This window comes from Gigantopelta aegis, chromosome 6 (genome assembly GCF_016097555.1).
Source record: "Gigantopelta aegis isolate Gae_Host chromosome 6, Gae_host_genome, whole genome shotgun sequence".
Classification (NCBI taxonomy): Eukaryota; Metazoa; Mollusca; class Gastropoda; order Neomphalida; family Peltospiridae; genus Gigantopelta; species Gigantopelta aegis.
Genome location: NC_054704.1, coordinates 41,436,430 through 41,464,029, shown reverse-complemented (window position 1 = coordinate 41,464,029; position 27,600 = coordinate 41,436,430). Strand labels below are relative to the sequence as shown.

The 27,600-nt window shown below is 34.3% G+C and overlaps 1 protein-coding gene across 1 annotated transcript in view; it reads left to right on the top strand.

The window, feature by feature from the left end:
• LOC121375112 (otoferlin-like) overlaps positions 1–27,600 on the top strand; it is a 135,845-nt gene that overhangs the window by 90,407 nt on the left and 17,838 nt on the right. The window contains exons 29-33 of the mRNA XM_041502356.1: positions 574–716; positions 1,276–1,364; positions 10,279–10,425; positions 19,143–19,333; positions 20,426–20,607. Coding sequence (XP_041358290.1) covers positions 574–716; positions 1,276–1,364; positions 10,279–10,425; positions 19,143–19,333; positions 20,426–20,607 — 752 coding nt within the window. The remainder of the gene's footprint in view (positions 1–573; positions 717–1,275; positions 1,365–10,278; positions 10,426–19,142; positions 19,334–20,425; positions 20,608–27,600) is intronic.

Below are 27,600 nucleotides of genomic sequence, written 5' to 3'. Positions count from 1 at the left end.
AATTAACTTCTTCTTTTTTTCTTTCTTTTTTTTCTAAATCCTTCCTCATTAAATTTATATTTCTCGTTCTGGCCAGTGTACCATGACTGGTATATCAAAGGCTGTGGTATGTGCTATCCTGTCTGTGGGATGGTGCATATAAAAGATCCCTTGCTGCTAATTGAAAAGAGTAGTGCATGAAGTGGCGACAGTGGGTTTCCTCTCTCAATATCTGTGTGGTCCTTAACCATATGTCTGACACCATATAACAGTAAAAAAATATGTTGAGTATGTCATTAAATAAAAAAGTTCCTTCCTTCCTTCATTAAATTTTATAAATAAAGTTTTGCATATCCATAAAAAAAAAGTCTCACTTCTTTATAACATCCTTTACAAATGCAAAATACATCCATGTCTGTCCATCATTCCATCAGTTTACACAAACACCTGTGTGTGTGTATTTCATAGATACCTTTCTGCTATATACCATAATCTATGACAAATTGTTGAGATTTCAGTTTTGAATCATTCGTGATGTGATGTATTATTCCGGTAAGAAGTGCTGTATGTGTGTCTGTCTGTGTGTCTGTACAGGTATGAAGAAAGCAACAGATGAACACCTGGCACTGGCAGCACTCAACAACTGGTACGAGATTCCCAAAGTGGGCTGCAAATTGGTTCCTGAACATGTCGAGACTCGGCCACTGTACAACCCAGAAAAACCCGGAATAGAACAGGTGCTCTTATTTTTAACAACACAACACATAAAGAATAAGGGGTCATTGACAATTGCAAAAAATTTCACAAGTGTATAAATTATATGATACGGGGAGGTTAATGCCAACATACACTTTTAAAACAAATGATGTTGATAAAGTATTCCTTATTTAATCAATTAATGTATGCTCTTGTGAGGGGGAGGGGAATACCAAAAAAGAGTATGGGGCCCTAAAAAAAATTAAATGCAATAACTGTCTGCATTCATTTATAATTATACTGTCAAACCTGTTCTCAAGGCTGTAACAATAAAACCAATCAACCACCTTTTCTGTTCTCCAAAATAGATCTAAATAATTATAACAAATTGACCTGAATCTTTCTAAAAAAAGACAAGGTGACAGTTTTACTTTAAAATGACCAATCCTTTGCAAATTGGTTTTTCTCTTCTTATTTTTAAGTGTTATAATGATTATATTTTAAATTAAAAATAAAATGCAGTAGGACTTAATTAAACATACTTTTGTTTTCTTTCAGTATTTTGAATATGATGTTAATATTTGTTTGTTGATATTTCAGGGCAAGTTAGAACTGTGGGTGGACATGTTTCCTATGGATATGCCTGCTCCAGGGCCCGCTGTTGATGTATCACCAAGGAAACCAAAAAGGTAAATAAAAAATTCTAGCATTTTCTAAGTAAGACGAGAATGGTCATACAGGATACCAGGAACCTCATACTAAGCAAAATTCTTAAGTAAACCTTTTGTTTGTTGATTTATTTAATTCTTTTCCCCAAAGACTGATATTCAAAGGCCATTGTATGTGCTGTCCTGTCTGTGGGAAAGTGTATGTAAAAGATCCCTTGTTACCAATGAAAAAAAATGTAGCGGGTTTCCTCTGAAGACTGTGTTACAATGAAAAAATGTTTGACATCCAATAGCTAATGATTAATTAATCAGTGTGCCCTAGTGGTGTCATTAAGCAAAACAAACTTTGTTTCAGTTTTGTACTAAATCACACAAAAAATAGTTTTTCTGATTTCCCCATTTGCATGGTTTTCACATGAAATTGCAGCTAAAGTTTTGTGCACCAATACTGTTGCATTTGGTCAGTCTGATACGGTTTTGAAAATGTGATCACTGCTTGTGGCATAGCTGTACCAGGTAACTAAAATAAACATACAAGTAGTACCAGTACCCTGTGAACTGTAACATGAATGAATGACAAAGATAAAAGGAACAGTGATACACATTAAACTGTACCAGTGTATCTGTGGGAATTTAATAGTAAGCATCTTAGGAATTGAAGAAAACAAATTGTTAAATGTGTTTTATTATAAATTAAAAACAAAATAATGGCATTTTCCCATTTCAAAATTTAGTTTTTTTAAAAGTTGGTATTTTTAGTGTTAAGCTGTGAGTTGAGATTTGATCATTAAGACTAAGAAGACGTAATAGCTTTTGTCTTTCCTTTATGAATTAAAATGAATGAATGAATGAATGTTAAACGACCCCCCAGCACAAACATACACATGGGCTACTGGGAGTCAAGACATATGTATCACTTTTCCAGTGGCATTCACATCAGCATTGAATGAATGTTAAATGACCCCCCAGCACAAACATACACATGGGCTACTGGGAGTCAAGACATATGTATCACTTTTCCAGTGGCATTCACATCAACATTGAATGAATGTTAAACGACCCCCCAGCACAAACATACACATGGGCTACTGGGAGTCAAGACATATGTATCACTTTTCCAGTGGCATTCACATCAACATTGAATGAATGTTAAACGACCCCCCAGCACAAAAATACACATGGGCTACTGGGAGTCAAGACATATGTATCACTTTTCCAGCGGCATTCACATCAACTTGGGGTGGGACGTAGCCCAGTGATAAAGCACTCGCTTGATGCACGGTTGGTTTGAGATCGATCCCCGTCGGTGGGCCCATTGGGCTATTTTTTACTCCATCCAGTGCACCACGACTTGTATATCAAAGGCCGTGGTATGTGCTATCCTGTCTGTGGATGGTGTATATAAAAGATCCCTTGCAGCTAATGGGATGGTGCTTCTAAAAGATCCCTTGCTGCTAATCGAAAAGAGTAGCCCATGAAGTGGCGACAGCGGGTTTCCTCTCTCAATATCTGTGTGCTCCTTAACCATATGTCTGACACCATATAACCATAAAAAAAATTTGTTTTATTTAACAACGCCACTATAGCACATTGATTTTTTATCTTATCATCGGCTATTGGATGTCAAACATATTGTCATTTTTTAGAGGAAACCCGCTGTCGCCACATAGGCTACTCTTTTATGACAGGCAGCAAGGTATCTTTTATTTGCGCTTCCCACAGGCAGGATAGCACAAACCTTGGCCTTTGTTGAATCAGTTATGGATCACTGGTCGGTGCAAGTGGTTTACAGCTACCCATTGAGCCTTGCGGAGCACTCACTCAGGGTTTGGAGTCGGTATCTGGATTAAAAATCCCATGCCTCGACTGGGATCCGAACCCAGTACCTACCAGCCTGTAGACCAATGGCCTAACCATGATGCCGAGGCCAGTCCATATAACTGTAAATAAAAGTGTATGTTAAATAAAACATTTCCTTCCTTCCTCCGACATCAACTTTTTCTTTTAGCTCAATGTTAAAGTTTCATTTTTATCTCCATTTCTCAAAAAACTATAAATCCTAAATCATTAAAACTTGGTTTATAGTTGCATGGATGTTCATCACAAAGCATGTAAAAAGATTTTTTAATTAAAATAAAATTATAATTATAGTTTAAAAACAAAAACAATTGTGATTTTAATTTTAAAAAAAAAAAAAAAATGTTTTAAGATAAACATCTATAGATGCATCTGTCAATGACATTGAAAACGTTTATGGTAGGTGAGACATTTAATCCGCAGAAATGTGAAGAATATTGTTGTAAATTACATTTGGATAAAAGCTTTTACTTGTATTTATAGTTACTAGTATTTATCTTGTTGCATTAACCTGATTGTCAAAGAATTGGGCTTTTATATTTAACCTGGATATTTCAACATGGGATGCTGATTTTAAATTATTTCAGGATAACATTTCACTCTGGACTAAATGGCTTTAATAGTTAGGATCTTTGACCTAACTGAAATTATTTTATGCAGATATTGTGCCTACAAATAATAGTATGGTAACAATTAAGAAGCCACCTTATTATTCTCCCAAGTCATTTATTATATAATGTGCTTTACCTTTTTAAGGACAAGTAATCACCTGTTTTAAGAGGTCAATATTTTTTTTTTTTTTTTTTTTTTTATCCCACTGCCCCTTTCCTTTTTCTCCTTTCAATTCCATCTCATTTCTTCCCGATGTGGCAATACCTCCTATCTATCAACTTCTTTTGCTGTCCACCTCTACATCCCAGTTCTTGTCTCTCCAACCATGACAGGTGCTTGTCTCTTGTGACTAGCTGTGTCACATACCTGTCATTCCTCATCAGCTGTTAGCTGTGGGCTTAGTCGGACCACTTCGGGGAGTGTTCATTAGTTACTTCTGGCATTGTTAATTTTAAATTTTTTTACATAAAGGTAATTCATTAAGATTTCATTAATGGTACTGGTATTTTAGGTCTTTCAACAATATAGTTGGTGTGTGGGGGTTTTTTGGTACTGTTTTGTTATGTGTTTTCATATTACACTTTTTTCTCTCACCTTTATGAAGGAAGGAAGGAAATGTTTTATTTAACAACGCACTCAGCACATTTTCATTTCGGTTATATTATGGTGTCAGACATATGGTTAAGGATCACATAGATATTGAGAGATGAAACCTGCTATCGCCACTTCATGGGCTACTCTTTTCGATTAGCAGCAAGGGATCTTTTATGTGCACCATCCCACAGACAGGATAGTATATACCACGGCCTTTGTTACACCAGTTGTGGAGCACTGGCTGGAACAAGAAATAGCCCAATGGGTTCACCGACGGGGATTGATCCTAGACCGACCGCTTATCAAGCAAACACTTTACCACTGGGCTACGTCCTGCCCCCTTCTGTATGAAGTAAAAAAGTAAGGTACATATATTACTTTTCTGATGGTGGCAGCCATTTTGGTGATAGCATCAACTTTTGTTTTTACCTAATACTAAAGTTTTGCCTTTAGCTCCATTTCTTGCAAACTATAAGTCCTAGAGCAATGAAACGTGGTTTATAGTTTCACCTATGGATTTTCATTACAATTCATGTGAAAAATAATTAATTAAAATAAGACATATATGAATGCAACTGTCTGTGGCATGGAATAAGCTTACAGTAGGCAAGACATCTAATTCCACAGAATTCTTGTTTAAATTAGCTTTAGTAATAATCATGTTTTTAGGTATAGACTTTCAATAAGAGTTTTGCTTTGGAATTTTCATTATTTGAATCATTCGAAAATATCATTAAAAAAAAGTACTAGCTTCTATACATTATGATTGATTAGTACAGTAGATGAAATGTGATCTTATTTTGGAATGAGCAGTCATAAAAAGTGTCTAGAGAGTGTGCCCTGATTTGAAATGCAATCTTGTGCCTGCAAGAAGTAATACCAAAATACATTGCTGATTGTACCAAATGAGAAATTGTAAAAATGATGTGAAATTTGAGACGTTCTGCTTAAAGGAAAAATCATTTTCTCAGGTTTGTATTTTTTTGCCTGAGGTGTATTAGATGGAACTGGTCACTGGGATCGGGTGTCGCCTGCGCATCTTGGTGCACTAATTGCTTATTGTCAGCAGTGATTTATAACACAACATCGGACAGTTTACATTTAGCAGAGAATTACTGTAAAACCCCAGAAATGTATTTGGATAATCTAATGTGGATTATAGTCATTATACTTAACATGAACGATTTAGTCCTGTCATTCATCTTGTGTTATTGCAAAAAGTAATTTTTACCTGATTTTGTTTTATGTTATTGAAAAAAAGTAATTTTTACCTGATTTTGTTTTATGTTATTGCAAAAGAAGGAAGGAATGTTTTATTTAACGATGCTCTCAACACATTTTATTTACGGTTATATTGCGTCAGACATATGGTTACGGAGATATTGAGAGAGGAAACCCACTGTCGGCACTTTATGGGCTACTCTTTTCGATTAGCAGAAAGGGACTTTTTATATGCACCATCCCACAGACAGGATAGTACATACCACAGCCTTTGTTACACCAATTGTGGAGCACTGGCTGAAACAAGAAATAGCCCAGTGGGTCCACCGATGGGGATCAATCCTAGACTGACGCTGCGCATCAAGCGAACACTTTACCACTGGGCTATGTCCCACCCTGTTATTGCAAAAAAGTAATTTTGACCTGATTTTGTTTCTGTTATATCAGTTGCATGTTAACCATTATGAGAATATTAACATAATATATCATACTAAAAGGTATACAAGATTACATGTATATGTTTCTATGCTATATACCATACCTCAATGTGTAATATGTGTGTCTTACTTATATAGTAATGTATTAGGGTTTTAGTTGAACACAAAATATTTTTTAACAATTTGTGAATTTGATCCAAGAAACTAGCCAAATACAATATAACAAAATTAACACTACTTACAGAAATCTATTTATCTGGTTTTCAAATTTGTGTTTGACACTTTAATAATGAATTAAATTCACTAAACTAAAATTTAATTCACCCTTGGCTAATTTGTTAATGTCAGTTTAATTCTGTGTCTCTTTTTGTATAATTCATCCAACAGACAAACCTTATATGAATGGAACAATTCAAAAACTAATTAGAAAAAGGCAAAAATTGCAACATAAAACTAAAGCTACTAACATACAAAATGACTGGGAAAATAAAAGTAAACTAAGAAATTATGTTTGGACAACTTAAATCTTGATTCATAAACAAGTATGTAATGAAACAATATTCAGTTTATAATATTCTTAATACCGTATTTCCAAAATTTTATGTGTGCATTACATCTATGAAAAACAAATCTAAAAATTGCCGTATTTTCTAAAATAACAGTGTGTTTGCTTGAATAGTCACACATTTGAAAGTCTGGCATAACAAATTAAACATTGTTTATAATATTCTTAATACCGTATTTTCTAAATTTTGTGTGAAAATTGCCGTATTTTCTAAAATAACAGTGTGTTTGCTTGAATAGCCACACATTTGAAAGTCTGGCATAACAAATTAAACAAGTTTAATGACAGTCTGGCATTGGTGCCCAGGTGATGCTCCATAATTAATTTGATGAGTCAAGCCATGGATGTGCCATCTGGGACAAAACACCTGGCATTGTTATTAACTTGGCTCATTCATTGTTAGACACAGTCACCTTTGTCTTGCACCTAGAGCTGAAATTCTCAAATTTAGCTATTTGTCATCTTGTAATCTTGGGGAAATAGGCACAATAATATTTTAGAAAATAACATAACAGATTGCATTTTGTAGTATCGGTGTAAAGATCCCACTTTTTTTTAAAGTTGATTAACAGGCAAAGTATATTGAATTTTATCCCAAAGTTTACATTTACCTACCTGTGATATTTGTATTTTTGTACACTGTGTTTTAATTTAACTTTAGAATTTTTATATTGATTTATTAATTATCACTTCATTCATACCGGGTATATACTGACATCCAAAAGAAACTTTACAAGGCTTGAAATTGTATTATAAAAAAATCAACAAACGGTACGGTGATGGGATATGAAAGTAGCATGCAGTTAACAACTAAACATCACAATGCACTTTGTGAGACATGCAAAGTATTTGTAAGGTGGTTTCTAAATTGGTTCTTTTTGATTAGTAACAATATTTATCAAATTATTAAAATTTTATTAATGTACAGTTTCTTTTGGACATCAGTATATTACCTGTGTTTAACACTGAATAGCTAAGGTATTTTTCATTCTGGGGTGTTGTTAAACATTTATTCATTCAGTGCACTGAATAAATTTGTAATACAGAACATTGGTATTTTGCACAAAACCATTACAATGGTGCATGGTACAAAAATCTATACTATTAAGAAGCTACCCTGTGTATTATACAGTATGGGATTCCAAGAACACTGACAGTGACAAGAACACTGCACACAAGTTCATCATAAAATAGTTTCAATGAGAAATCTTGAAATAAGTTGAGAATAAATATATAAATAAATAAGTGTATTTCATCCTTGGAAAAAAAAAGGATTATGGGTTGTGGTAAACAAAATGGTGGGTCAATTGACCATTGCTTTTAGTATGTATACAGTAGATGTTGAGTAGGTTTATGACATTACATTTTGTATCACATTTTAAATGCCATTTTAAAAGTAAGTCATGTATTTAAAAAAGATTGCTGCATTGAATACTTTTTCTATTGTTCAACTTCAAAATGTGGGTGATTTTGGGGGAGGGGGATTTAACCACCCATAAGTGTGTGTGTGTGTGTGTCTGTGTCGTGTCTGGGTCTGTGTCTGTGTCTGGGTCTGTGTGTGTGTGTGTGTCTGTGTCTGTGTCTGTGTGTGTCTGTGTCTGTGTCTGTGTCTGTGTCTGTGTCTGTGTCGTGTCTGTGTCGTGTCTGTGTGTCTGTGTCTGTGTCTGTGTCTGTGCGTGTGCGTGTCTGTGTCTGTGTCTGTGTCTGTGTCTGTGTCGTGTCTGTGTGTGTCTGTGTCTGTGTCTGTGTCTGTGTCTGTGTCTGTGTCTGTGTCTGTGTCTGTGTCTGTGTGTGTCTCTGTCTGTGGCTATGTGTGTTATACATCTGTATAATTGTTTTAATTATTATGTGCATTACATACTTATCAATTATTAACTGTCATTGAGAGCAATATCATGTTTTACGGACCGAAGAAATTGATATTGACCGAAGCCAACTTCTTCGGTCCATAAAACATGATATTGCCCGAAATGTGGTCAATAATTGTTTTATTACATAATGTCATCCACAAGACTCATACATTCATTTGCTAACACTTATAATTTCCCGCAATGTGTTAAAACTGATGGGATTTAGTGACGTCACATAATCCTATGACGTTGTATGACACGCAGAGGAATGCAGAAATAAACATTTGAAACATTACCAAGACAAAAATCAAATTCGAGATATTATATCCAGCAAGAGTGTTAAAATCAAACACAAAATGTGATAAATCTGAACATACATTTAATACTGAAGAGTGACCGATTACATAAAATCCTGAGAGTGCCGATTCCAACTGCATTTTGATGTATCATGTATGTTTTTAAATCTGCAAGATATTCCTTACACAATTTGACAATTACCAACCTTGTTTTTGTTATATTTGTGGAATTAAACTCAGTGTGACTAAAGATGTTATCTTTTTGTTGAAGGACAGCAAAGCATTTTGTCACAAGTTTGTGCTTGTTTACATTAGAATTAGCATTTGACATTGTATTACGTTATCTACTCATTAATTGAATCGAATTTTGTCTCATCTTTATTTTCATTGGTCAGGGCAATATCACTTTTGATGGACCATTGGGACCATCTCAGGGCAATATCATTATTTACGGAAGGTCATGTGACTGGTTTTTGACCAATAAGAATACCGATATATTTTCATTATGTAATAATTGATGTTATATTGTATAATACATGTTCAAGTTTTATGTTAATGATATGTAATCCCAAACACATTTAAAAAGCAGGGTTGCTTGGTAATTCACCCACTAAATGGCCCAATAGATATTGCCTGAAAATATATACATTTAATTTATTCCGAAAAATACTTTATTCAAGCAGCTAAATAGCCATATCCTTTGTGTTATTGATATTTTAATATATAGTTAAATTTCAGCTAAGTAGCCATAAATGAGAAAAACATATTGGTTCATATGCCAGCTGTTTAACACGTCTGCTAATAGCTTGGTAGTGAGTGTTAGTTCAAGAGACATCTCCTGAGATGCTTTAGTCACAGGATTGAATTTCCATGATTGACCCATTCTCTGATTGTTTTTTTTCCATCCCAACAAGAGTCCCCAAACTGACACATCAAAGGCTATGATATGTGCTGTCATGTTTGTTGGAAAATTATTATAACAAAAACTTGCTGTTCAAAAAATGTAGCAGGTTTCCTCTTAGACTACTTAGATGTTTGACATTCAAATAGTCAATAATTAATTAATCAATCTGCTTTATTGGTGCCATCTACCTCGGTGGATCCATTCAACTGATTGGGTTTTTTTTCTCTCATTCCAACCAGTGCACCACAACTGGTCAAAGGTTGCTGTGTGTGCTTTCCTGTCTGTGGGAAAGTGCATATAAAAGATCTGTTGCTGTATTATGAAAAATGTAGCGGGTTTCCTCTGATGACTACGTGTCAGAATTAACAAATGTTTGACATCCAATAGCCAATGATTAATTAATCAATATACTCCAGTGATGTTAAAAACAAAACAAAACTATTGATGTCATTGAACAAAGTAAAACAAGCAACAACAAAAATGAAGAAAAATGTATACACAATATATCTTTAGTAGGTCAACTTATGTGTGATGGTGCCTTAAAAACTGTTAGACTGATTTTATATTTTATTTGTTTTGTTTTCCTTCTTTCTTTTCAGCTACGAGCTGCGCTGTATTATCTGGAACACTGATGATGTTGTCCTGGAGGACGATGCGTTCTTTACGGGTGAGAAAATGAGCGACATCTACGTGAAAGGATGGATCAAGGGCTCTGAAGACATCCAGAGTACAGACATACACTACAGGTACGTGCATCGGCCATCATGGCAGATCGATGGATGTGTATGCATGTATTATGTCTTGTGTTGACTCCACTTTCGATATAGTATTCTTTTTAAAGTTCCAACTTAATCATTACATGTTGTATTCACCAGTAATCATCTGTTCATGAATCATTTTATATCAACAATGATACCTTGTGTTTATTAATTAATACACATTGTATTTTTAGAGAATAATACATGAGTGGCCATTAAATACCATTTAACTAACAACAAGTTGTTTTAAAATGTATCTAATGAGCGAAAGCAAGTTTAATAAAAATTTTAAACAAAGAGTTGTGAGATAAATGGTATCTAACAAACACGAATGTATTATTCTATTTCTTACATGTCCTCAAAAAACAGGTTTTAAGCAAATTTTAACATCTTTTTCGACTAAAAGTTATTTACAGCCGTTGCTCTTGTAGCTAACATTTGCGTGTCACAGACACAAGATTGTTAGGTTAACTATATGTCAGTGTAATCAATTTCCGTCGCATTGTTTTTTATTGGATGTGTGGCACTGGTGACCTGGCCATCACTTAAGAGAAGCCAGTTGTATGTCTTGAAATTGTTAACACATGTACATGTGTAAACAACTATGTATTATCAAAAATAACACATGGTGTTCTAATATATATATATATATATATATATAATAATAATAATAATAATAATAATAATAATAATAATATCTGCGGGTGACTATTATCAAACAGGTGGAATGGGTGCTCTTCCTGGTCACGGACACCAATCAACAAATGCAACACTCCTAATTTGGACATTAGTCTGCTCTGTACGCTTCCTGTCACCTTGCAGTTATGACAGAAATCAATTACACCGACGCTTTGATGTTTGTCCTAAGCAGTTGGTTGATCTGCGCGAGCCTCCCTCGGGCTAGAACCAGACACCGGAGCTCGTCCCTTAATGACGGACCATTCTCCGACATTCAGCTCGCTCTCTCTCCAGGCATTCATTAGCAAAATGCATTGTTTTCTTCTCACAAATTCATCTTTTTCACATGGTACTGATGTCTGGTTTTAGTCTCGAACAAAAATAACAATTCCATTGTTTTGATGGTTTCTGTGATTTTTTTTTCTTTCCCTGATTTTTATGTCAATTTAATTACTGTAAAAGATTGTGTAATTTTTATTTTATTATTTTTTTTGTTAAAATGAATATTTTTTGTTTAAAATAATGTCTGAAATTTAATCTATATTTGGATTGTTTGAATATACCTTGAGGGATTGTGAATAAATGTTAGATGGATATTTTTAATATATTTTTGTCATCAAGGAGACTTCATGAAGACTTCATACTTGTTAGAGTTTTCATGTACATGTATTTACTATTAACATAATATAATTTACTACGGCCACTGAGCATTTCAATTCATATTTTTAAATAATATGATATATTAGAAGGATGACATTTGTTGGTTTGTAGCTGTCAAATGAGAATAGCACATACATTTTGCTTTTTTAAAACAAGTAAGACTGGTATATACAGGTTTGACTGTTAGATAAGATTGGTATATACAGGTTTGACTGTTAGATAAGATTGGTATATACAGGTTTGACTGTTAGATAAGATTGGTATATACAGGTTTGACTGTTAGATAAGATTGGTATATACAGGTTTGAGTCTTCAGAAAATATTGGTATATACAGGTTTGACTAGTCAGATAAGATTGTTTTACTGTTTATATGACATTGGTTTACACAGGTTTGATTGTTCGTATAACATTGGTATATACAGGTCTGACTGTTCATATAACATTGGTATAATCAGGTTTGATTGTTCATATAACATTGGTTTATACAGTTTTGGCTGTTCATATTATATTGGTATATACAGGTTTGACTTTGACTGTTCATATAGCATTGGTATATACAGGTTTGGCTGTTCATATAGCATTGGTATATACAGGTTTGGCTGTTTATATAACATTGGTATATTCAGGTTTGACTGTTCATATAGCATTGGTATATACAGGTTTGACTTCATATAACATTAGTATATACAGGTTTGACTGTTCATACAACATTGGTTTATACAGGTTTGATTGTTCAAATGACATTGGTTTATACAGGTCTGACTGTTCATATAACTTTGGTATATACAGGTTTGATTTCACATAACATTGGAATATACAGGTTACACTGTTCATATAAAATTGGCATACAGGTGTTCAGATATTAATATATTTATATATATATATATATATATATATATATATATATATATACAGGTCTAACTATAAGATAAGTCTGCAATCTGTAGGTGTGTAAGACTGGTACCAGTATATGCTGCTATGAGTGTTGAGATTTTAATTAATTTGAGCCAGGAGTACTCTTGTAGGAGCTAGGCAGCTCTTGGTTCCCATGACTGGTTTTGCTTGGATACATCCATGCTGTCAGATACAAGACCTAATTGCTGTTTGTTTGTTGACAGTCTGCAGCCAAATAACCATGGCCGTTATTGGCTCCTACCCACTCCCATAGCACCAGCCCAATCACTTCCTGTTTAGGAAGGTGTATCCAAGCACAAATTGTTGACTGACAAAATTTTGCACCTCTTTTCATCCAAACATGTTTGTTGATAAAAACAGCAGCATGGGCCAGAGTCTGGGGAGAAACAGAATGTAGTTCTCAGCACCATTCTGAGAATGGAGCCAGAATCGCTGCGTTTGTGGTATTTTGGTTCATTTCCAGACATTGCTTCCACTAATCTGGTTTAGAATGGTGGCAGACTTGTTGTGTTTGTAGTACATAAGACCATTTAGAACAAAAGCAATCACGTGCCAAACTAAACTCTTTGCTTGTGAAAACCAGTTAGTTGGGCGGCAAATTGAACATTATGTTACTTCATGAGTATGAATGGCATTTTGTATGTTTACGTAGATTTGTGGGTGGGTGTATTTGGTAGGTAAGTGGATGTGTTGGGAGGTGAGTGGATGGATGGATGGATGACCGATGGATGGACGGACGGACAGATGGATGGATGAATGGGTGGGTGGGTGGTTTTAATGGGTGGGTGGGTGGATGGATGGGTGGGTGGATAGATGGATGGATCGACAGATAGATGGATGGATCAATGGTTGGAAGGAGGAAGGATAGATAAGGGTGGATGGAGAGAGATTTGGTTAGTATGTGGGTATATAGATGGAGAGAGAGAGAATGACACAGAAAGAGAGAGAGATGGAGGGAGGGACAGACGGACGGACAAACAGACGGATGGATGGACGGATGACACCCATTCCCATATTATTCTTGACAGCTATTGTTCAAAAGACAATTACCATAGTAGGAGTTATAACATAAATTCATATAGATGCTATTCTTGTGTATAACATACTGAACAATAACAAATATATCAGAAGATGGGGCCAGTGTGGTGCCCATTCCAGGCGAGGCAGTGAGGCGGAACGTCCAGTCTGAATGGTCGACTAACATCTTTATGACGAGACTGTGTCTCCAGCCATTATATTGCCAGAGGATTTGCATGGTCTGCCAGGAAGCCTATAAATTAAAGATCCCTTGCCGCAGAGACATTAATAGGAAAGAAAATTCATTTATGGCCGATTGTTATCAAGGTGTGGAGCAACAGCAGAAACTGTTCACAGCTCATTGGTCATGTTTTTCTCCCACTCCACTCACAGGATTGCCAGATTTGGCTGATAGCAAATTTATTATCCACATTTGTTGCTGGATTTGCCTCACCGATCATTGTGTGGACTTATAAGATGTTTAGTGCACAAGTTTTTGTGTGATGTCTTTTTCTTTTTTCTTTTTTTTATGGTTTTTCTTTTTAGCTGCAGACAGATTTATCGCCATCAATTGTTCTTCAGCATTATTGGTCAGACTTGTGGTTTTTATGGGGTAATAAATCTGAACATTTGTCTTAAGTTTGTTTAGTTTTGTTTTGTTTTTAGGGGGTTTTTTGGTTGACTTTTACTGGGTGGTCTCTATGAAAAAATTGCTGTTGAATCTTTTTTTCAAAGTCATTCACAACTTCAAGTATTAAATTGATGAGTGTTAATAATAATAATACATAAATAGATGATTAATCAAGAGTTTTTTAATATGAAAAATATTAACCAAAACAAATACTAATTAACTACACGAGATTGATATTTTACACAGTGGCATAGCATGGGTTGCCAGCGCCTGGTGCAAGGCAAGTATTGTGCCCCCTAACCAGTGGACTGTTAGCACTCCCCGAGTCCCTTCCACCAGTCATTTTACGCCCAGGGCAGCCGCCCCGGTGGCCCCACCCACGTTACACCACTGATTTTACATATTAAAAAACCCCATGAGAAGTCAATTTTATTTATCCTATATAACTCTTCTAAAATTTTATATTTAGTAAATCCAAAGTCATCATATAATGTCATCCCAATTGACTCAAATATAGTTAGACATGACACGTTTTAACTAAATCTAATCAAAATATTATGTTTAGGTATACAGTTCTTGTTTGCTTGCAAAAAATTACCCATTGACAGCAAAAAAATATTAACTGGGTTAATAAAGCAAAATGTCAAATGGGTTTATCACATGGATATTGTCGATAAGTTACAGGATAAATTACTTTATTTTATTACTTGGTTTCATATATATTATTACCTTATTATATAGTCATTTTCATTAGACTCTTGTATACAATTTGGCATACATGTAGTATATATATATTTTTTTTTTGTGTGGATGATATCTCTTTATTACTTATATACAATATATATTTAAAGAAATGAATACAACTTGTATAATATTACAAAAGCATTACCAGAAATAATTTTTTTTAAATGTTTTAGTAAGCCCAACATAGAAATGCACAAACATTTTCAATAATTTCTTGATTTTGATAATTTACGGAAATGGTCATTGAACATGACATCAAATGTATACATGTATGTGTCTTACAAATACTAAATGTTAACATGTTTTATAGAAGTATATATTTATAGGCGCTATATAATATGTTGTTCAGGCTATGTATAAAATACTCTTTCAAATACACTTTTAAATAAAGACTGTATGTAATGTCAAACACATATATACCACCATAAAACATTATAGGTAATAGAAATATAAGTAAATGAAACTTATTCCAAATGTAAGTGGCCTCGGTGGTGTTGTGGTTAAGCTATCGGACATGAGGCTGGTAGGTACTGGGTTCGCAGCCTATTACAGACTCCCACCCAGAGCAAGTTTTAACAATTCATTGGGTAGGTGTAAGACAACTACACTCTCTTTTCTTTGACTAACCACTAACAACTAACCCACTGTTCTGGACAGACAGCTTAGATAGCTGATATGTGTGTGCCCAGGACAGCGTGCATGAACCTTAATTGGAAGTAAGCACAAAAATAAGTTGAAATGAATGAATGACTGATCTAAATGTTAAATATTATAAATATTCTCAAGATTGCATCTTTAGGCTATTCCGACACCATTTAACTGTAAAATAAAATGTGTTGAGTGTGTTATTAAATAAAAGATTTCCTTCTATTGCCATGGTCAGATTTATCAGTTTTTCTTATCGCACCAGCTTCTGGATAAGTTATCTGTTGTCTGCCAAATTCAATTGCAGATGGGTGTAAATGTACAGAAGCAGGGTCTGTTCACGCCTACTGATTTCAAAACAATCAAATTTGATGGACATTGAACAACATATGCGAAGCGGGTGCAGATACAAAAAAAACCTGTTACTTCTCAGATGCATGTGTGCATTTTTAAAAATATGAAAAATTAATTTTGTTAGAAACACCAGGATCACCCGAAACACTTCAGTTGTATGGAAATGCATAATCTAAACAATGAAATATAAATAATGTTTGATTTCAGTTGTAAAAAACGGCTCTAATAGTGAAAAATATACCGTAGAATTTAAAAACAAGGGTCTGTCTCTTTAAGTTGATATAGCAAAATATTAAAATGGTTACATTTTTCAATCTTATTTGATAGATGTTAATGAAAATACTATAACACAGAGAAAATACTATAACACAGAGAAAATACTATAACACAGAGAAAATACTATACCTAGGTGTTTTTACATTAGCGTAAAACATGCACGGACAGCAATAATAGTTAAAATATTGGGGTTTTGGTTACCTTGGTAATATAACTAAATCACTTGGTATCTAAAATGGAATGAAAAATTGTTTAGGACAAATAGACATAATTATGGTTTATGGATAGATAAAAAGACAGACATACAGAAGCAGACACAGACACTGAAACTTATGGAATGTATGAATGTTTAATAACACCCCAGCACAAAAACAAATACATCAGCTATTGGGTGTCAAAAACAAGAACATACAGACACAGACCCACATACAGACATACAGACAGACTGATAAAATTAAGGTAAATGTTGAATCTTCAAAACAGAATCTGACTTGTATATGGTTGTACCTGATATTTGTGTGTGGTCTCGTATGTGGTGGTCAGTGTTGAGTTGTTTTCTGAAGTTTTAGTGTGCGTGTGACTGGGAGAACAATTGTTTGAACATTACTAATGAGGCTTTGTGTGTGAAGACATCGTCATCTGTTGCCGCAAATGGGCCATGAAATTCCCCAACAGCTTTTGGCAGGCGTCTTCTCGCAACGAATGAGTGGATTACCAGACTTTACCGCAAAACGTTTCTGTATCCAACCGCTCCGAGTCTCCGTGGCTGGATGTTTGAACCTGATTCACCATATTGAAAAAATACAAGTTCTCCTGAGTTGCGAGTCTCTGACAGACCTGACGTGTTTATGGGAACTATATTGGTGTTTATCATGGTGTCAGTTGGCATCACTGAACTGTCAGTTTAGTGTTGTTTTTGTTTGCTCTCTGAATGGCTATTTGAATGAACAAAAGAAAACACATCATTCATTGCGAAAATATATAAAAGCTTTTGAAAACTATGTTTATTGTGATTTTCTATTGCATCTTTTATGAGTGTGCAGGTAAAAAAACATAAAAATTGTGGCATTTGGTTTTTATTGACTCAAGGCTGGCACGGCAATAAAATGGTTAGTTATTGAAAAATGTGTCCATAAATTCTGCTTTTGTCTTTTGTTGCTTTAGGTATTTGTGAGGTAATATTTCTTTTAATGTCAGGAGATAATCGGGGACTTTTAAGATTGGTCCATAAAACTATTCATTTTAAACAGTTAATGAAAACATTTCTGTTTGATGAAGAAAAATTATGTTTTAAATGCAATACAGGATGCTGATTTTTTTCTATGGTTTTTGTATTATTCTAAGGATTTTTTTAATGTATGTTTAAACAACAGTGGCGGATCCAGAAAATCTATTTGGTACATGAGGCAGAATGCCAATGGAATTTTGGGGGAGGTTTGGAGGGGATCATAAAAAAAAATGAAAATTAATATATAATAAAATTATAACTCTCGCAAACTTCAGGGGGGCCCCTGAGCCCCCCCCCCCCCTTAGATCCGCCTCTGAACAAGTTTAAGTTTATGGCCTCAACTAAATCAAAATGAATTTAAATCAAATCCTAAACCCATTACAATTTTTCAAATTAGATCTTGAAAGAACGTGTATAATTGTTATGGATAAAATAAAGTTAAATAAAAGTGTATTTTGTGATTATTTTATAGTAAAATACATATGACAATAAAAGCTGTAGAAAATTACTGACGTTGAAAAATAGAGGGTAGTGTGTGATTCATTGTCCATTTTTCTTCTGTCAATGGTGGTTTTAAAGATACATTTTTTTTTGTAACTTACCAACTGTAAGAATCTACCTTTTGTTCCAAACAAGCATTCATATTCAATCTGTAGAAAATGCCTTTACAAAGAATTTACATGTCCACAAGGTATCATATAGACAGACCACCCTAAAACTTTATTCTTGATCACATACACATGATACACAGACATAATAATACTAATACAAATCATACATTTTCGCCATCATTTATATGACCAAAAGTTTAGTTGCTGCCCAAAAACTAAATCTCAAATTGGTTTTTTTAAATTGTTCTTTGAGTATGCTTTTTTGTTTTTCCTCTTAAGAAAACTGATATAAAACTCTTTTTTTCCGGCTTTATAAAGTAAAAAGGTGAGATATACTTTTCAGACAGAAGCATGGCCACGACAGTGTTAACTTTTGTGTTAAAATTTAATATTAAAATTTCACATACATGTATAGATGAGTTTCTCACAAACTATAAGTTTTAGGTCAATAAAACTTGGTTTCTAGATGCACCTTTGGATGTTCATCACAGTGCACCGAAAACATTTATGGTAGGTGAGACATTTAGCTCCACGGAATTCTTGTGAATGTTTTGTAGATCTTTCACCGGCAAGGGTAACTTTAATTGGAGGTTTGTAGTTCTTGGTTGTTTTTTTTGGTAGATCTTTAACTGACGAGGGTAACCTCAAGTGAGGGTTTGTAATTCTTGTGGGTTTTTTTGGTAGATCTTTGATCAGTGAGGGTAACTTTAACTGGAGATTTGTAATACTTGTGTGGGTTTTTGGTAGAGCTTTGACTGGTGAGGGTAACCTCAAGCAAAGGTTTGTAATTCTTGTGTGGGTTTTTTTTGTAGATCTTTGACCAGCAAGGATAACTACAGCTGGAAGTTTGTAATTCTTGTGTGGGGTTTTTTGTAGATTTTTGACTGGCAAGGGTAACTTCAACTGGAGGTTTGTAATTCTTGTGTGTTTTTTTTTTTTTTGTAGATCTTTGACCGGCGAGGGTAACTTCAACTGGAGGTTTGTGTTTCCGTTCGACTACCTGGTGGCGGAGGAGAAGATTGTCATCTCCCGAAAGGAGACGCTGTTCTCGTGGGACGAGACCGAGTCGAAGATCCCAGCCAGACTCAACCTCCAGGTGTGGGACGCCGACCACTTCTCCGCTGATGACTTCCTCGGTAATATTCACTTGTATATTCTGAAATGCAATTTCCTGCATTCTACAAATAAAATTCATCTCTGCCTTAAGATTTACTACCAATAATAGTTTTGATTCAGAATTCTTGGTGGTGGGTAGACTAGAGCTGTGCCTGACAATACTGGATAACATAATAATATAATAATACAGTAAAACCTATTTAAAATGGACACACCCTCTGAACCAAGTAAAACGTCCTGTTTTAAAGGGTATCCAGTTTAGAGAGGTTCTGTCATGAATTGATATTTAAAAAGGGACTGAAAAAAGGTCTTGTTTTCAGGGAATTGCAGTTTACAGAGTGTCTGGTTTCAAGGGGTTTCACTGTACATTTGATTAAAACTGTGCATATAATGTTGTGATTGTCTCTAAATTAGAAAATCTGATTAAAATCAGATTATTCAAGTTTTATTAAGGGGCTCTTCACAATTGTCCATATTTTCATGAGAAAAAAATCACATGCTAGTATAGGAAGGGGCTCAATGCTAGTGAATGCTTTTTAAAATTTTGGAAAAATAGTCCTTACAAATTCTATTGTTTTGTGTAGGCATTTAGGAAGGAGAGGAGAGAGTGCCATAAAAAAAAAAAATGATTTGTAAGATTGTAAAAATATTGATAATTGTGAATAAGAATTTTTATTAATTTTGACCCATTTCAACCCGTAATGTCTATGTCCAGGTAATGTGTCATTGCTTACAGTCATTCTGCTTATTTAGATATTTAACACCATTATGTCAGGATTTTTGATTGGTCAAATGATATAATATAGCATTTGATTGGATCTGCTGATGGAGACATTAAGTTACTGTAGTCAGTAAGATTCAGCTTCAGATAGATTGACTAAATAAGACAATAACATCCAATAGTCAATGATTAATAAATCAATGTGCTCTAGTAGTGTCAGTAAAATAAAACAAACTTATAAATAAGGCAATGGCTATTGCTTTAAAAATAGCAAGTATGTCATTTATAATGAAAATTAGACAAATTTATCTAACATTACCCATATATGCATTTTGTATTACAGTAGGGCTACAAAACTTTAAATTTTAATTTTATAAATTTTTTGTTTCAGGATCATTAACTTTAGATTTAAATCGATTCCCACGAGCAGCAAAATCTGCCAAGCACTGCTCCCTGGACATGTTAAAAACTGATGGAACTGTCCCACAGATGTCACTCTTCAAACAGAAGCGGGTCAAAGGATGGTGGCCATTTGCAATAAAGAATGAAGGTAGTGATGAACTGGAATTGACGGTAAGTCAAGTTTTAAAACATTGACTGAACAAATGTATCAAATATATGTAACGAGTCCAAGTTTTCAAACTACAGTGAAAGCCCTCTAAACCGAACACCCTTGGGAGCAAGACAAATGTCCAGTTTTAAGAGGGATCCAGTTTACAGAGGTTAAGTTCTGTCCTGGTTTTTAAAAAGTGACTGTGAAATGTCCAGTTTTGAGGGAATTCCAGTTTACAGAGGGTCCGGTCTTGAGAGGTTTCACGGTAGTTTGAAACATCTTGAATATTTTTATTAAAATAGATTTAGTCTGGGGGTTTTTAATTATAAATTAACATTTATTCACCGTCATAATGCATGCTACCAACATCCAATCACCAAAATATTAAATGAACATCTTGAAATGCTGTAGTTTAGAAATAATGTAAGAATATAATTTACAATATACAGTGAAACTCCTCTAAACTGGACACCCTTGGTACCAAGTAAAAAAGTCTGGTTATAAGAGGTATCAGTTCTTTTCTGCACAGATATTTAAAAAGGGACCATGAAAAACATCCAGTTTTGAGGTTTACAGAGGGTCTGGTTTTGAGAGGTTTCACTGTACATTATTTTTAATCAAGTTTTTTTTTGGTGCTTTTATCACCTATTATCCATGAAATATGCATTAAGTTCTAAAAATTAATTTCTTTAATTAAAACATCGCTAATATTTTAAGATTTACAATATTATATACCTAGTTGGTCCTACAGTGTTATGAGTTATGTATTGATTATCTTTAGTTTTAATATCACTCTAATGTTTTTAATATAATTAGACCAGCATGCCATGCATGTAGTCTCTTGTCGTGCTGATGATATTTGTGAATAATGATCAACACGGAGACACTGGTATGTGATGAATGGGTCCCAGATGTCACAAAGAGACGGCTCTCTTCTAAATACCTCATCAGTGCAGTAAGCTGTGTTTTGTGGGTAAAAATGTGAAAAATCTCGGCACTGACTTGTGGGAATTGACTCGTGCCATCATCAATAAGTAATGACATGCTGAGAGGGACACATCACATACAACATACTCCTGCACAGGTGATATATGGTGGGTGTGCAGGTGACAGGGAATCATTTCTCTATTACTTTTTTTTTTTGGTTTTCCATTTATTTGTCTACGGGTTAATTGTGGTGCAGTGTGTCTGCTGGTTATTTGTCATTCTGTTTATCTGTCAGTTGATTTTGTGATTTAAAAATCCCCAACAAATTGTACTTTCCTCCCTTTTCCAACCTTTTGTCAGTCCTAACAGAATTGTAAAAATTATACCTTTGTAGTAGCAGACTGAGATTTAATCAAGCACATAGGAAAAATACATGAAGTGGGGGGCACATGTTATTGTGGGGGGAGGGGGCATAAGGACATATTTTGGATTTTTATATATAGAAGAAAATAAATAGGTTCTTGCCCTCAAATTGGGGGACATATGGCCCTGTTAATGTTCATTGGAAGCAACCAACTTTACTCTCATTACAGGGACATACCTAGTTTTTAAACACTACAGCATATTTTTCATTATTAGAGTCGTTTATGATCACTAAAATCAAACATTACTTATATTTTATTGTTTAGATTATTCATGTCCCTCCAACCAAAGTGTTTCTGGTTATCCTGGTGTTTTTATTACCACAGAATGTTGTTGTTTTTTTTGTTGTTTTTTAAACGCACGTGTGTCTGAGAAATAACTGTTATGGAGCCACATTTTAGCGTATTTTTAAGAGTATTTCAATGTCACAGACTTTTGTTTCATTCTGTTGCATCCAAATTTGTTAGGGATTTGTAAATTAACCACATTTTTACGGGTTAAAACTAGAGTCTAGGTGAAAATTAAGCCTTAGTATTTAAAAACTAGGGTCTGTCCTTTTAACCACTAACATTTAAACATTAACACTTGTCCTGGACAGACCGCCCAGATAGCTGAGGTGTGTGCCCAGGACAGGTTGCTCGAACCTTAATAGGATGCAACCACAAAAATCAAGGTAAAATGAATATCCTTTGACCTGGCATAATACTACCTATGATAATAATGAATACCTAATTAAAAGAAAGTTAAGAACAATAACTACATGTATCAAACAATTGTTTCAAAGAAAAGAAGTTTGTTTTCTTTAATGACACCTCTAGAGCACATTGATTAATTAATCATCAGCTATTGGATGTCAAACATTTAGTTATTCTGACACGTAGTCATAAGAGAAAACATACTACATTTTACCATTAGTAGCAAGGGATCTTTTATATGCACTGTTCCACAGACAGGATAGTACATACCTTAGCCTTTGATATACCGGTCGTGGTTCAGGTGCACTGGCTGGAACGAGAAATAGCCCAATGTGCCTATTGACTTGGATCGATCCTAAGAGTGACCGCGCATCATCCTTGCACTTCACCACTGGGCTACATCCCAACCACAAAACTGATGAAGTCAAGAACAATAACTGTCAAACGATTGGTTCAAAAACGATAACTATCAAACGATTGGTTCAAGAACAATAACAATAACTATCAAACGATTGGTTCAAAAACAATAACTATCAAACGATTGGTTCAAGAACAATAACTATCAAACGATTGGTTCAAGAACAATAACTATCAAACGATTGGTTCAAGAACAATAACAATAACTATCAAACGATTGGTTCAAAAACAATAATTATCAAACGATTGGTTCAAGAACAATAACTATCAAACGATTGGTTCAAGAACAATAACTATCAAACGATTGGTTCAAGAACAATAACTATCAAACGATTGGTTCAAGAACAATAACTATCAAACGATTGGTTCAAAAACAATAACTATCAAACGATTGGTTCAAAAACAATGTGACAAAGTAGTATTGTGTACCCAGGACAGCGTGCTTGGATCTTTAATTGGATGTGTTTGAACGGGGTGTCTGACCAGTTTGTTTACAGCAGCCGAAGGCGACTGTCCGTCACTGTGCAGTTATAATGGATGACACACATGCATGATTAGGTATGATTTGTCGTGTAATAAAGTGGATTCTATTGATAGCTGTTGGCCATGGCCATTAATGGCGCTCTATAATGATGGCGCGGGAGATGAATGGGTGACAGTAATTGACAGTACACCTTCGTCCCCGACATCAGCAGCTTGATTAGCAGCGGCGTGAAATAATTACTGTTTTTCTTTCATCTGTACAAGGAGTTTAGTCCTTTCTTAATGATAAACTGTGGGAGGGTGTTTTGAAAAGTTTTTGCTGTAGTAAATGGTGACTGTAGAAAGATGTAGGTTAATTTTTATTTTTGTTTGCAGTATTGTAAGTTTGAATTAATTAATAATCTTTTAAAAATAATAATTAAATAAAAACTAGTTATTTGTAGAAAACTTAATTTTTCTCATTTCTGTATAGTAAGTTTGAACTGAATTCATAATTAAAAAAAAAAATAATAAAAAAAAAAAAAAACTTTTTTTAGAGAAAAAAACACTAATATTACACATTATTATATCTTTTTTTAAATGTCCATTTCTTGTAATCTGATCAACAATTTTAAATTGTCAGTATTTTTTATATTTTGTTTTTTTCACTATTATATTTGTAGAAAAAGGAAGATGAAATTGTAGTTAAAATTAAGTGACTTGGATCAAATTTTTATTAGCCAATCTGATTGCAACTGAAAACAATTTTTAAGACCAACCTACCAGAATGCTTGGTCTCTATTTACACAATGCACACTACAATAACTATGTTCTTTAACAAATATTATTATACATTCTTACTACTAGTAAGTTGTCTGTAATGTAATTCCTCTCTGCACTATATGTAATATATGTATATTCTAATGGTTTAGATGTATTTTAACCATGATTACAAAAGAGTGTCAGTGATGCCTTTTCCTCTCCCAGCTGACAAGCATTTATGTATTTCAGGAGCTAGGGAAGTATTTTAAAAGTTAACAATATATTTCAAGATTTAATGTTTTATTTCAAGAGTCAAAATGGATTTTTAGACTTAAGATGCATTTTCAAAGTCACAAATATCATATTGTGCTATTTCAGCATATACTTATGATAAATAGCCTTAAAATTACTTTATCCTACACTTAAATGTAATCTTTGCTGATTAATGTTCAAGAATATCAACATTGTAATACATACATGTAGCCACTCACTGTAAACTGGTTTCCTCGAGAATATTTGGTGCAAAATATAAAGTGTAAATTTAAATTTATAAATAAATTTTCAAATAAAATCCATTAAAACGGGACCCTCAGTAAACCAAAATGTTCTCAAAACCAAATGTTTTTCACAGTCCCTACTTAAATACAAGTACAGAACAGAACCTCTCTAAGTGGGCGTCTGGTTTAGGGAGGTTTCGCTAGAGTAGGAAATGAATTTACAATTTATTTGGATGTAACTTTTTGTAAGCATGTAACTTAAGGTAAAAATATTTTGGTCATTATGCAACTGTGAGACTACTTCTTTAAGGAAGTATTTTAAAAGTTAAGTATGAGTGATCATGTAGCTCCATTATGACATCCGCCGGCTTCCATCTGTCTGTTCATCCTTCCTTCCATCCATCCATCCATCCATCCATCCATCCATCCATCCATCCATCCATCCATCCATCTTCTACTACAGTTTTAACTGAATTGTTCTGAAACTTGGTACTATGATTCCCTGGGGCACTCTTTACAAACTACATGTAATAGAAAGATATTTAGGAAATTTTAGAATTTTAGAATTTTTTTTAATTAGATTTTGTTTTAATTTAAATTTAAAATGTGAAAGTATTGTCTCCTAGAGTTTTAATTGGATAGTTCTGAAATGTAGTATACATATTTTTAGGGGCAGTCTTCACAAACTAACTGAGAAATATTTAAGGAATTTAGAATTTTTATTCTGTTTAAAAAAAAAAAAAAAAAAAATTAACATTGAAAATTTTCATTAGTTATGAAAGAGGTTATTACAATCACGGTTAGTCTCCAAAACCTATAGTAACAAACATAACAATTTTTGTAAAATTTATTATAATAATAAGTTATTTCACAAATTTCACAATATGTCTAATACAGTTTTAACTTGATTACACTGACAAAATTGAAAATTAAATAACTGAGCCGATGGGTGTCTTGTTCTTTAAACATTATATGATCATGACTTGAGTTCTACCTACAGTTATATAGTAATTTTAGGCTATATATTTCCTTCTCCCCCCAAAAAAAATTGCAAGCTTTTTAAATAGCTGGTAACTACCTTGTGATAAGGTTGTACAAGCATATCTTACATGGTAGTAACTACTGCATTTCGAGCTAGTATTTGGAACCTTTTTACAACCATGCGACTAGCTTGTCGCATATTTGTGACCAGCTTGTTACCAGCTTCTCGCAAGCTTGCAATCAGCTTGCTACCAGCTTCCTGTTTTAACCAGATTACATCATCATGCATATGTATTAATATTAATTGTGTTTTAATTATTATTGTAAATACTATCTAAATCTGTTACATGTATGTTTAGTTGTTTAGATACTGTTAGTAGTTATGAATTAAAATAGATAACCATGAAAATGATTTGCACTTAGGGTTTTTTCTGTTCAATTTCAACTACACAAACTAAGCCTTTTTTGTGTGGAACCTTGCACAAGCTTTTATAAGTGTAGACATGCTTGCAGGAAGCTTGCACGGTTGAAGATATGAGTGCAGCAAGCTTGCAGAAATGAAAACATGCTTGCGGGAAGCTTGCACAGTTGAAGATACGCATGCAGCAAGCTTGCAGAAATGAAAACATGCTTGCGGGAAGCTTGCAAAGTTGAAGATACGCATGCAGCAAGCTTGCAGAAATGAAAACATGCTTGCGGGAAGCTTGCACAGTTGAAGATACGCATGCAGCAAGCTTGCAGAAATGAAAACATGCTTGCGGGAAGCTTGCACAGTTGAAGATATGAGTGCAGCAAGCTTGCAGAAATGAAAACATGCTTGCGGGAAGCTTGCACAGTTGAAGATATACGCATGCAGCAAGCTTGCAGAAATGAAAACATGCTTGCGGGAAGCTTGCACAGTTGAAGATACGCATGCAGCAAGCTTGCAGAAATGAAAACATGCTTGCGGGAAGCTTGCACAGTTGAAGATACGCATGCAGCAAGCTTGCAGAAATGAAAACATGCTTGCGGGAAGCTTGCACAGTTGAAGATACGCATGCAGCAAGCTTGCAGAAATGAAAACATGCTTGCGGGAAGCTTGCACAGTTGAAGATACGCATGCAGCAAGCTTGCAGAAATGAAAACATGCTTGCGGGAAGCTTGCACAGTTGAAGATACGCATGCAGCAAGCTTGCAGAAATGAAAACATGCTTGCGGGAAGCTTGCACAGTTGAAGATACGCATGCAGCAAGCTTGCAGAAATGAAAACATGCTTGCGGGAAGCTTGCACAGTTGAAGATACGCATGCAACAAGCTTGCAGAAATGAAAACATGCTTGCGGGAAGCTTGCACAGTTGAAGATATGCATGCAGCAAGCTTGCGCATGCTTACACAAATGAAAATATGCATGCAGCAAGCTTGCAGGATTACTGACTACCTTACGCAAACTAAATTTTAGCTTGCAAATAGCTTGCATTGCTTGTACTACCTTGTAACAACCGTGTAACTACCTTGCGACCACCTAGCCACAAGCATGCATTTTTGTTTGGGAATTCTCTCCACTATTTTAATTGATTCATAGGCCTTAAATTACTTAGAAATGCTCTGTATTTTTGAAGATTTAAAATTTCAGAATCTGATTTAAAATATTTGAAGTGTATATTACATGAAAGCTTCTTATATTTTAACCATCTTTAAAAAAACAGTGTTTGTTAAGTCATAATTTTCAACACAATCTTTGTTACAGCTAGGTCAAACACAGCTGTTAATGATTATTAATTTACACAAACATTTGTTTTCACCTAATAATGTTAGGCAGAAACCTCATTGCCATTTCGTATATGAAAATAATGAATCCAGCTAAGAATCT